At 35.0% G+C, this 12,541-nt stretch overlaps 2 protein-coding genes across 2 annotated transcripts; one reads left to right on the top strand and one right to left on the bottom strand.

Moving 5' to 3' along the window:
• Nucleotides 1–304: 304 nt before the first annotated feature.
• Nucleotides 305–3,637, top strand: LOC116018756 (salicylate carboxymethyltransferase-like). Its single transcript, XM_031258742.1, has 4 exons — nt 305–432; nt 590–997; nt 2,324–2,566; nt 3,145–3,637. The coding sequence occupies exons 1-4, from the start codon at nt 358–360 to the stop codon at nt 3,505–3,507; spliced, it is 1,089 nt and encodes a 362-aa protein (XP_031114602.1). The 5' UTR covers nt 305–357; the 3' UTR covers nt 3,508–3,637.
• A 1,528-nt stretch (nt 3,638–5,165) lies between these two features.
• On the bottom strand, nt 5,166–10,799 carry LOC116013466 (choline transporter protein 1-like). Its single transcript, XM_031253280.1, has 10 exons — nt 10,499–10,799; nt 9,366–9,724; nt 9,004–9,149; nt 8,264–8,447; nt 8,077–8,150; nt 7,866–7,979; nt 7,360–7,716; nt 6,701–6,961; nt 6,128–6,355; nt 5,166–5,623 (listed from the first exon to the last, which is right to left on the bottom strand). The coding sequence occupies exons 1-10, from the start codon at nt 10,687–10,689 to the stop codon at nt 5,438–5,440; spliced, it is 2,100 nt and encodes a 699-aa protein (XP_031109140.1). The 5' UTR covers nt 10,690–10,799; the 3' UTR covers nt 5,166–5,437.
• Nucleotides 10,800–12,541: the final 1,742 nt, after the last annotated feature.

Here is a 12,541-nt window from a genome sequence, read left to right as displayed (position 1 = left end):
GTTGTATGAATCATTTTATAAAATAATAATTGATCTCTATTTTAACCAAACTAACCCAATTCAATTTAAATAATACAGTAACTAAATAGATGACAGCCTAACTTTTCCATTTGATGACATCACTCACTCAGAAGGGAGAAAGAGAATTAAATAAATATGAGATAAGAATGAAGAAAGTACAAGTGTCTTCAAGTAATAAGTGAAATGGGTCTTTTTCATTTGGTTGAGAATAAAATATTGAAAAAATGTGGGTTTCCAAAGGTACCCTTGATTTGTGTGTATATATATAGACACCGTAATGAGAAGTTGAGGCCGGGTACTGGGCTAGTGGTAGGCAGAGATAGAGATCAGAAAGACATGGAGGTAGTTGAAGTGCTCCACATGAATGGAGGTATTGGGCACACCAGTTATGCCAACAACTCTCTTCTTCAGGTTAGTTAATTGCATTAATCCCTAGCTTCATGCAATCATAACTCATTCACAAGGTACTATATAGTATATATTATTGTTAGTGTTGTTAAAAAAATACTAAACATAAATACTGTTGATTGAAGTTTCATATATGTTGGTTTTTGTGTTGTGGGTGCAGCAAAACGTGATACTAAGGGCAAAGCCGATAACAGATGAAGCAATAAGAAGCCTCTACGCCAACCTTAATCCTAAGAACATCTGCATTGCCGACCTGGGCTGTTCTTCCGGCCCCAACACTTTCTTGGCCGTCTCTAACCTCGTGAAAGCTGTCGAAAATCAACGTAAGAAGCTTGGGCGCCGACAGTCTCCGGAGTTCCAGATTTACTTAAATGACCTTCCCTCCAATGACTTCAACACCATTTTCCGGTCCTTGCCAAAGCACCAAGAGGATTTTAGGAGAGAGATGGGAGATGGGTTTGGGGTACCCTTCTTCAATGCAGTTGCTGGCTCTTTTTATGGGAGGCTTTTCCCTACTGATAGCCTCCATTTCGTTCACTCTTCATTCACTCTCCATTGGCTATCTCAGGTATACTATACATATTTTTTTGGTCTCTTTTGTTACCTCTCAATTTGCTCTATTATATCTTCAACTATAGTTTTTGTATTTGTGATTTAAATACTTTGGTAGTGTACTATTACAAGTAGCTGTATTAATATAATTTCTCAACTATATGTAGCCAATTCAAATGTTATGTTAAACCTTGACTAACTAGGTTTAAGAAAATTTTGGTTTACAAAGTGTACGTGCAGCGAGTGAAAATTTTAACCATGTTACAAATTTTTGAATGATAAATTCACCTTACTGTTTTTAAGGTTTGCTTTAGTTTTAAACGGATTTGGGAAAAGGACTAAATTGTAACTAAAATAAAGAGTATAGATTCATCTTATTTGGAAAGTACTGAAATGTATTTAAAAGTAAAGAGTATAGATCCATCTTGATGTCATTGAAGCTATTGGTTGAGTCTCTTTCAGCTTCAAGATTTCTTGATATATATGTCTCTTTCATCGACTTATCTATCAGCATGCAATAGTTATTCCACTGTATAGTATATCTTAGGCGATCTCTCTGTCTGTTTGTCCCACTTCACTACTTCATCATTAAAGCATCATCTTCAGTGGTGATTTAGAAGACAATGTCAGATTTATGGCCACCATGACATGAGATAGAGAAGGAGAAAGAGGGTTTGGGATTGTTCTGCAAATATGGGGTTAATAGCTGACATTTCTGACATCAAAGAAACTTGAAAATTCATCTGTTGTGCGTGTTTTGCGCACAGCAGCGCCCACTACACGCGCTAGCTGGACGCTTCAGGCGCCCCTGACAATGACATTATTATATTTTTTAAAATTATATTTGTTTTATTTTTTTTCCTCCTTTTCTATATTCTCTTTTTTAATGGATCACACTTACAGAAATTTTTCAAGGAGGTTCTTATCTTCTTGCATCTTATGTCTCTGCTGTCCATCTCCATGATAATCAGTGGGGTAGCTATGTTGATATGAGTGGGGTCAATTGACCATGCTTAAATTTTATTGTTTATTCCGTACTATATTGAATTAATTGATGCAGAAGTAGATTTTTTTTCTTTCTTTGCATCTTGTAAGACATGCTATATATGAAATATTCATTAGCACGGTTTTCAAAATATTCTGCATCAAATAAACGTGGAATGAAACATTCATTGACTTAATCAACTTCAAAAAAAAGTGTGTTAAAAAAAAAACTTCAGAAAAAAGTAGAAAAAAAAAGTGATTTAATGCTAATAGCCAGATTTGGAGAATCATGCATGCATCAAAATACAATCTTGATATTCTATAAAGTAATTATTCTTGAACAATATGTTTTCACCAGGTACCTCAAGGACTGGAAGGAAATAAGGGCAACATTTGCATGGCAACTACAAGTCCACTAAATGTGATAAAAGCTTACTATAATCAATTCAATAATGATTTTTCAATCTTTCTCAAGTGTCGCTCAAAAGAATTAGTAAAAGGTGGGAAAATGGTTTTGACCATTATGGGCAGAAAAAATGACAACCCTACTTTCCACCTTATGGAACTCTTAGCCAGGGCCCTTAATGATCTTGTTGCAGAGGTAATCAAATATTCATTTAATTTCAACTATAGAATATGTTATTAATTAGTCTATAAGGTGAGTACAAACTGGGTTGTATGAATCTAGGGTTAAAGCAGAGTTACTATATACCGGAGTATATTAAAAGGAATGCATGGGCAGGATGAAGTTAGGATTCCTTATCATTTTAAGGGAAAACCTTACCTTATCCTAATAATATCCTTAGGAACAGGGATGACTCCTATAGGTGGGTTAAAATGATAACAACTCCAAAGTGGTAACGGATATCAACCGTTTATTAGGGTCAATCAATTGTTGAAGGTTATATGTAAAAAAGAAAATGTCAGTTTTATAATTGTTACAAAATTTTAAGTTTACAATATTTATAAAACTAATTTGTCCTTTTTATCCTAATTTTTTAGCGACTATCAACTGTTGATCTCTCAAATTGATGGATCAGATTAGTCGTCACTCTTGAGCATGTTTTCACCTAAACTTTCTCTGACCTTTCAAATTGTCACGATCTCTGTGTATATTCCTTTTCTTTTCTACTATGAGCTGAGTAAGATATATACCTAAGAGTGCTGTGATGTATGTAGGGTTTTGTGGAGGAAGAGAAACTAAATTCATTCAATACTCCTGTGTATACACCATCTCTAGCAGAAGTGAAATCCCTAGTTGAAAATGATGGTTCTTTTACTATTGAATGCTTGGAGACTTTCCAAATTCATTGGACTGGAGATGAATATGATAATGATGATAATATCATTGGTAACAACAATAATGCTGCATATAAGGTTGCTAGGGGCTTGAGGGCTGTTATTGAGCCTGTACTTGTCAGCCACTTTGGTGAAGGAATAATTGAAGAGGTGTTCCAGAGATACAGAAAGATGATTGCTGATTCCATGTCCAGAGAGAAGACAGAGTACACCAATTTTGTTATCTCTTTGATTAAAAAGTAATTCTATTCTTGATGTATAATAATGCATACTTGGTTATATATGTAGAATATACTACATAGACCATGCCAACAAGTTATTTACTACTTGCTTTTGGTGTTTCATTCTCTCTTATGAAACAAGTTTTATTTTTAATTTTAGTAATATTTTTGTTTCCGGAATATCCCTTGCTCGTATACCTGTAGATATGCTTGGTATATACGACAAGGGTGAGTGGTCTATTTCTCGGGTATGTCCAACCTCAATAAATCTTATCCGACCCGACTCTGATCAAAGACGAGACCGTTTCCTTTAGGACAGTTCAATCTTATACTTCACATCTTACACCCGGAGTCGAATTTCCGACCTCTTTTACTCGGGAAGAACATCCTAAGCACTAAGCTCTCAGTATTAGAAATAAGCATCACATGCATGCGAGACACGTGATAATACATGTCAAGAATCTCTCTGCACATGGGCGTATCCGAGATGCCTCTAGCCTCCCTCGTGCATGCCAGACACGTAGCCATTTCAGTCCTCTATATAAGCCGCATTTAATGCTTTAAGGAGAGACTTTTGGGGGGACTAGCTCTCAGTTGCACTATATATAAGCTCGGGATTGTCTGACCTGCTATACAGTTATCGGAGTTCATACCAGTATAAATATTGTAGTTTAGTGTATTTATTACACCATTAATTAATCGACATAACTAATAAAACTAAAGCATATATCTCAAACTTGGAGATTTTTTAAAATTAAAATGGATACTTGGTGCCCTCCATTATTAAAATCTGTGATCCAACTATATACCAAAATTTAATTATTAGACCATCGAACTATAAAAAATAAAATAAAATAAAATTTAAAAAAAAAAAAAGCATTCCAATGAGACCCATAAACTTGTTAAATTTGTGCAATTAATTAATTTAACACGTTATCAAAAGGTAACCTGCTAACTTTGCTTACATGGCATCTTATTAAAATTCTATTCAAAAATTAAAAACATGATTTTTGTATGTACGTAACAACATCATCGAATTTAACGTTGTATGTACGTAACAACATCATATGCTTGAGATTCTTGTATTGTGTACTTTATTAATAATTTATTAGAGGAAGAAGAAGAGTACATACAAAGGTATAACAATTTACTAAGATTCGTTTGACTTCACATGACATTATAGAAAGAAAGTATATTAATCTAGAGATATATGCCTATAATTGTGCTAGATTATTGTATGATTTAATACTTGTTATTATGACACGTTAGAAATTGTAAGCATTGTTGAATTCTATGGTTTCACAGTATTGGGTAGTGTTTTTGGGTGTTATCTCTACATGTAATAAAGTTAAGGAGAATCTGGTGGCATGGGTTCATTAGCTTTCATTTTGTGCTCCTCATCGTCTGACTTAAAAGAGTTAAAGGTCATTAGGGGACAGTGTGATCAAAAGGTCTAGATTGAATCCCTCGTACACACATGAAAATTAGAATCAAATTTTTAAATCTGACCGGTAAACTGATTGCGCAACTGGTGATTTACCTCCAGAGTAGCCCTAAGGACGGAGTCCTATGGACATCACTTAAGTTAAAAAAAAAAAAAAAAAAAAAAAAAGGAGATATATTATCTTCCCCTAATGAATCCTTTCCCAAGGCTGATTGGATTTTGTGGAGAATTTCAACTTGCAAATTTAATCAATAATATTATACATTTATATCTAATATGAAATTTATAACTACAAAGTTAAATATTTGTGCGTCAAAAATTTTCGCTTAGTAACTATATACATTATACTGAGTTGGGTGACTCATGGTAGGGCAATAATAATGCATTGCAACAAGCAGATCAGATGCCCAAAACAACCTTCAAGGGGCAACCATTACAACTAAAACTATGAAGCTACAACAAACATGCATATGAAGGTGATGCTGCTGCAATGGAGGTTTCAAATTGATCATTGTGTAAGTCTTTGCATCTCATTCTGGTCACTCAAAGTCTCCATTAGAAGAGGAGGTGCGTATTGGGCAGTTCCATCGTGCTCATCGGAGTCTTGGCAGAACGAAAGGATTATGGTATCGATCGACATTTGCACCACTACAAAGAAAAGGGTAGCAACAATATATCCAAGACCCCAGCATACCTGTACATGGAAGGGCATCAAGATTCATCAGAGATGCATATGACTTGGTAACATGCTATTGGACGGAGGCCTGAAGGGCCAAGTCCAGCACCAGGTAGCTAGGGGATTGCTGGGAGAAGGCATGAAGGGCCAAGTCCAGCACCCTGCCTTTGCGACTTCGCTACTAACTATAGTTTTTGACGTAATGGTAATTGGTATCTGGTATAGCTTTTGGCGTAAAGCTTGATCCTAACACATGCCCTAATTAGCTAAGAGGATGTCCGGTTAATGGGATGATAAATGATCACTTCACTTCACTATGCCACTATGAATCAAAGAAGCCTAAGTGAGATGTCCACGTGTCAAGTTTAATATGAATAAATGAATGCAGCCAAGTGTCATCTAAATAGTTATAGCTATGCATGTACCTAAAGATGAGTGTTTGTCAATGCATATAAGTTCCAAAAGGTGGTTATTGATATTTTGTTAATGTGGAAACTTGACTAGAGAGAATGGCAAACTCACCAGCACTGGGAATAGCGGGGAGGAGATCTTGTCGTGTGCGGACTTGTACTTGTGAGTATCCAACATGAGAAAAGCGAACAGCGAGCTTGCAAGACTCACGCATAGCTTCCCAAGAAACAGGATAACATCACTGATAATGTTGACTTTCCCTATCCGGAGGATATTGCTGATAATGAGTTCTGTTGCAATCTCTGAAGCTTTGAAGAAGCTTTTTCCCGTAATAGCTATCTGAAAGAAGCATATGTATATCAGACAGTATCTTAGATGTCAAGAGCAAGAGACAAATCACGGTTTGAAGAATAATAGCAAGTTTACTCAGCAATAATGGTTCACGATCATATTCTCGAAAAACCCTATCAGGACACAGACGAAGAGAGCTAGATCAATAAGGAACCCCTAGATTGTATTTCTGGAAAACCAAATTTTATGTTTGAAGATAGTATGAGTGCATATTTATAGGCATCATGCTTGGTATATGCAGATTAGTGTGGCTGCAAAGGCAAATATCATCAACTGAAATGCAAATTTTAAATCATGAGAGTATGATCAAGGAAATGCAATAATCATCCTTACCATTATATAAGCATTACGGTTCACAGATTTGATAATCCAGCTAATACATTTCGAGCAACCCTGGGCAGTATTAAACAAAATCCTCCCTATCCAGCTTTCTGGCATCGAATTAGTAGCTTTAAATTTGCGACGAAGTGATTCGAGTATGAATCGGATGGACTCAGTGAATGACACAACTAGAGAGCCCAGAGCAACAGAGCCAATGCTGTAACGTATAAGCCGCTTCATTGAAGAGAAAACTGAGAGAAATGGAACCTCTGGCTGCATCGTAAAACAAACAACAGTTCATGATCTCAAACAAAAGTATATATTGGGGGCAACCCCAGCCAAGTCGGTCAGGCTGTTGGCTTGGTAACCACAAGGTTATAAGTTCGACTCCAAGCGAGAGTGGCCTATTGGCCTTCTTGGTTTGAGTCAGCCAGCTGTGGGCAACCTAGGCTGGTTTACCTCTTTGTGATCCTTTGCCAACTAGGGTCATAAGATGAGGTTTATCCAGTGCACACCCTCGGGTAGTGACTGCAAGTTTCTCTCGTCATCCAACAAAAACAAAAACAAAAGCATATAGTGAAACTATGCTCCCTTCCCCTCTTGCTTCCCCTTTTATATAGTATCGACATGCAATATATAAAACACTAAAACATTAATGCTTGAAGGCTTACCGATGCTTCATCTCGAGCCCAATAATATGAAGCAACTGAGCCTGCAATGACAGTTGAGGAGCACGCAACAACAAATTGTGTAGCCCAGTAACAGCCAAAGAGGTGAAAAAGAATAGCAATGGCAATATGTGGGGTAAATTGGACACTATAACCACAGCAACGATCACAGATCACTCGTTTTGTTTTAAGGTCATAAGCACAACAGTTGTTGCTGCAGTCATTCTGGACGACTTGCCCAGAACTGAAAAGATGGAAAGCCGCTGAAAACCAGAACATATAAAAGATTCCAAGGATAGCATATGGAATGACGGGGAAAATTATTAGTTCCTGCACTTCTCCAATGACTTTGGCAGCAACCTGTATGAAAGGTTTCGAAACATCAGAATAAGGAAACGCAATCCTAGTTGTCCAGAACAAGAAGTGGGTGGAACGGATCACCATTAGAACTTTAATACAACATTATTGAAATGAGAGAGCATGATAATATCGTGATGCTTCGAACTTGCCTTCAGAACAGATGTTGCCATGAGGATACGGCGCACAATAGCAATAGATGATAAGAATGCAATAACCATGATAATGGTCATAAGAACAGCAGCAGCATGGAGATGGTTCAACTCCTAAAAACATAATCTTTGAATAAACAGCACAGAAATACGGTAATAATTAAAAAATTATAATAAAGTTAAAGCAGACTGGATAAAAGCAGAAACATACCCTTGCAGAAACATGATAATATGGGTCATGTTCGCCGATGATGGGGGATATGGCATTGTTTCCAATCCATCCAGCTAGAAACAAGAAGATATAAACGCATATATCATACTACATAAAAAGCTATTATATTCAAGCACAAACAACACAATTGAGCGGGGAGAAAGTATACTGATAAACATATCCAAACCTTTTAAGTAGTAGAACATTGTTACTGATATGATAAGGATATTAAAAAGGGCAACAGTAATCCATGGCATTGCAGCAACAAAGTAGCGAATCATCAAAAGCCAAATAACTGACAGGAACACTGGCAAAATTCCTCCACAAACAATCAAGACAGGCCATGATTTCTCAACATCAGCAACATATCTCTGCAAATAGATGATGTATAAGGAAACAAACAGAAAAGAAAAGAACAAAATTTGACACTCAAGTTACAGAAACTGAGTGCTAAAGAAGAAGCATACTCTAGTAATATATGATCATCTGTATCATATACTGAATGATAAGATGTTATTTCTCCTCAGATTCAGCATTCTGTTTCTGTTTACAAAGGTTGGGTTACATTTGCAGGGACAGAAGGAAGACAAAAGCAGCAAAAAGGACAAAAATTTAAATGGCAACACTTTCTTCTATGTGTTGATTAAGGGAGGAAAATGAACAAAGGAAAGGTTAATATATATTTATGTATGTATGTGTATTAATATATACACATCTATGCACATTATATTTTTATTTTACTTTTTTTTTTAAAAAAAATTGTTAGGTAGGTCATATACATACATATATATATACACACACACACACACGACTTATGCAATGATGAATAAGCATTGGGTATTTCTTTAAACAAATGCTCCCTTACCCATATGCACAAAGTTAATTACAATAAAAAAAAGCGGGGTGGGGAGGGAGTGGTAAATTCACCTTTAAGACTGATGATCGCGAGTTGATGGACTTGTGAATAGATTTATCAATTATAATGTCCTCAACAATGTCTGCTCCACCCATCTCCTTCCAATGCCGCAAAGACACATTTGACAAGCGAGAATTAAATTGGCAGCTCCAATAAACTGGAATGGCAAGTTAAAGAACAGAGCTTCTCAAATAATTTTCTAACTTCCCTTCCAGAGAAGAGAAGAAGAAATAAATACACAAACAAAAAGAGGATTGGAAAGTTCTTAACAAATACTAAAGAAATCATGAAATGGAAAAGCTAAGAAAAAAAATTTCTTAGTTACAAACCTAATATTTCATCCTTTCAGAATCAAGAATGGCTCTTAACTTACCATTAACACTAGGAAATATGACAGGGTAACATGGACCCAGTAGCTGAAGAGAATTTTTCCTTAAATCAGGAGGAAGATCAGCAAAATAATCATAATTCCTATTAATCCAGTCTTCAACTGAGAGACGAACGTCACCCTCTGGATAATCACAGACCCAATTTAGTGAATCCTCTGATAGAATAGGGCAGTCCAACAAGCAAATACTTCGGGCATTTGGAAGCTTAACATCACCATCCTTTAGACCACTTTGATAAACCTCATTGGGATTTAACCAATATCTGACTTCCAAATTATGAAGGTTAGGGTCTGCATGTCGGTCACCACAAATGTTGCCTTTATAATCAAGCCCATAAGTTAACCTGCAAATACAAGTGAAACACAACATGAAAACGATACACACAATTGCACAACAAACAGGGGACACAAATTATGATTCAAAATAGCATGTGAAACAAGCTCTTAGTATGTGGATCAATCATCAATCTCCCGAAGATATGTGGATTTCAAATCTTGGGCATGGGACTTCGGGAATTTAAATTCCTGTTTTCATGTGAAAAAATAAAAAGAACAAATAAAGTTTGGAGACGCCCAGGTATGAGGTATGCATTTGAAATCAACTGAACTGGATTTTTTAAGTTCCTGCTCTAATTGTAGACTTATATCTGTTAGATTCAAACAATCAAATCCCAAGATCCAGAGAGCTGAGAGCATTTAGAAAAGACAGTTAATGCTTGCCCTTCTCCCTAAAAGCACAGTACAGCTAATACAAAATTGTTGTTTAGCAGAAAATTCTATAGGGCTAAGACGGATATTGTAGTCTTCATAAGTTCAAAAATTCAGGAAATAGAACATCAATTAGTTCCTGCTAAATTGTTAGATAGGCATGGTTCAGCTAATATTTAAACATTAACAACAATATACACTGCCCTTAAGTTGCTGATAAGCCCCAGATTAAACTTACAAAAGCAGTAAAGAATCCAACTTTCAGTAGATCAAATTGTATAAAGACAAAAAGCATGATTAATTTCACCTAAGATATCCAAAATGACAAACAAAAAGCCATTACAAAAGACAAATAACAATAAAACAAAATAATTTAAGAAGGCAAGCAAGAGGATTTTTGCTTGTTTTACCTTAATGGGTTTCCTCTGTTGAATCCAAAGCTAGAATTCACAATCATAGCAACCCAAAATGCAATGAAGATGAGCAGAAACACCACATCTCTGCATTTCCTGTTGTGCTTTATAATCCCACCACTACGCCGTTCACCATTCCCATCACTTGAAGGGTACTTCCCCATCACTGCTCCTAGCTGTCCTCTCATATCCTAGCTCCCCCACCTCTGTGTATATATCGTCTGCAACTGTAGAGGATGAAAGTAGAAAGGAATCTTAGAGAGAGTGGCAAGTGGGAAGTAAAGGTAGTGTGAAAAAACGCCTCCGGGGTTTAAGAGAACAATATCTTTGAAATTTAAATATTTATATATATATAAAAAAAAAGGTTTGGTATTAATTGAATAATTGGGTTTCAATATAGAAAATAATTTAATATGTAAAAGCTGCTTTAATGTTGAGACAAAGATTTTCCAAGTTGAATTATGTGCATTGTATTTCCATTTATTTTTATATAAACCCAATTCAATTACTATAATCTCAATTAAGTTGATTTGTTGATTCAAATTTTTATAATCTGCATTAGGATAATTTTAGATATCAAATTTTGCACTTACTTATGTCCTTTGATTTGATTAATTTCTTATAACATCAATTATTAATTTATAAGTGACTAATTAATTTAAAGTGAAAAAGTACAAATAGGTCACTGAACTATTTGGGGATAGCAATTAAGTCACCGAACTCGAATAAGCTCCAAATTCATCCATGAACCTGTAAAAAAAGAGCAATTAGCATTTTTAGCACGTTAACAACAAGTTTGTGATGATTAGGATGCATGTGTATTTATTATTATTATTATTATTATTATTATTATTATTATTATTATTATTATTATCCTACCAAGCATTTTACCCTTTAAAAAAAAAAAAACTAAGCAAAAAATCCTACTCAGCAATTAGCATTTTCCCTATTGAGGTGTCTTTAATAAAAAAATATAAAATAAAAATTACACATTGCATCCTAATCAGCACAAACTTATTGTTAATCTGCTAAAAATGCTAATTGCTCTTTTATTTCCAGGTTCAAGGATGAATTTGGAGCTTATTCGAGTTCGGTAGCTTAACTATCTCCAAATAGTTCAGTGACCTATTTGTACCTTTTCCTAATTTAAATGAATATAAAATCATTTATATAAAGGAAAGTGCTCTTCACAAAAATTTGTATATTAATAGGTATATTTATGGGTTGTGGAAATTAGAATAAACTCACAATTTAACTAGTAACTTTTAAATACGAAAATTATGATCTACCTGCTTAACCATCTATTTTATAGTTGTATAAGTTAATTTTAATGTTATTGATTGAATCCTATATATATATATATATGGACGGGTTCAGGTGCGATTAGATCTGAGTCGTTGATCAAATCTAGATCAACTGCTCAAATCAATAAAAATTTAATAATAATAAAAAACGCGTTTCTGGAAGGAAGAAGCATAAGCTAAAAATGGCGCGCCTTAAGTGATAGAAACATGCAACTTAAGTGTTAAAATGACGCACATTAAGTCTTAACATCGCGCACCTTCAGTTTATAACAATGGCGCACCTTAAGCACAGAAACTGCGCACCGTAAGAAAGAAAATCAAACACCTTAAGCACAAAATCTACGCACCTAAAATAAAGACTTACGCACCTTAAGTTCCCAAATCCCAACTGCACGCATCTTAAGCACAAACCCTACGCACCTTAAGCATAAAACTTTCGCACCGTAAATTCCCAACTGCATGCACCTGAAAAAAAGAGCACGACGCACCTTAAGCACAGAAATTACGCACCTTAAGAAGAAAAATCACTCACCTTAAATTTTACCTAAATGCAAAAATTACCAAATTGTCATCGCGTTCTTTTTTAATTATGTTAATCCTGAACGTTGATTTAAGTAAGATCAATGGCTCAGATTTAACCGCACGGAAACTGAATTATATATATATATATATATATATATATATATATATATATATATATATATATATATATATATATATATATATATATATATAT

Source organism: Ipomoea triloba, chromosome 1 (genome assembly GCF_003576645.1).
Source record: "Ipomoea triloba cultivar NCNSP0323 chromosome 1, ASM357664v1".
Classification (NCBI taxonomy): domain Eukaryota; kingdom Viridiplantae; phylum Streptophyta; class Magnoliopsida; order Solanales; family Convolvulaceae; genus Ipomoea; species Ipomoea triloba.
Note: the sequence above shows the minus strand (reverse complement) of the source record. Positions and strands in the feature narration are given on the sequence as shown.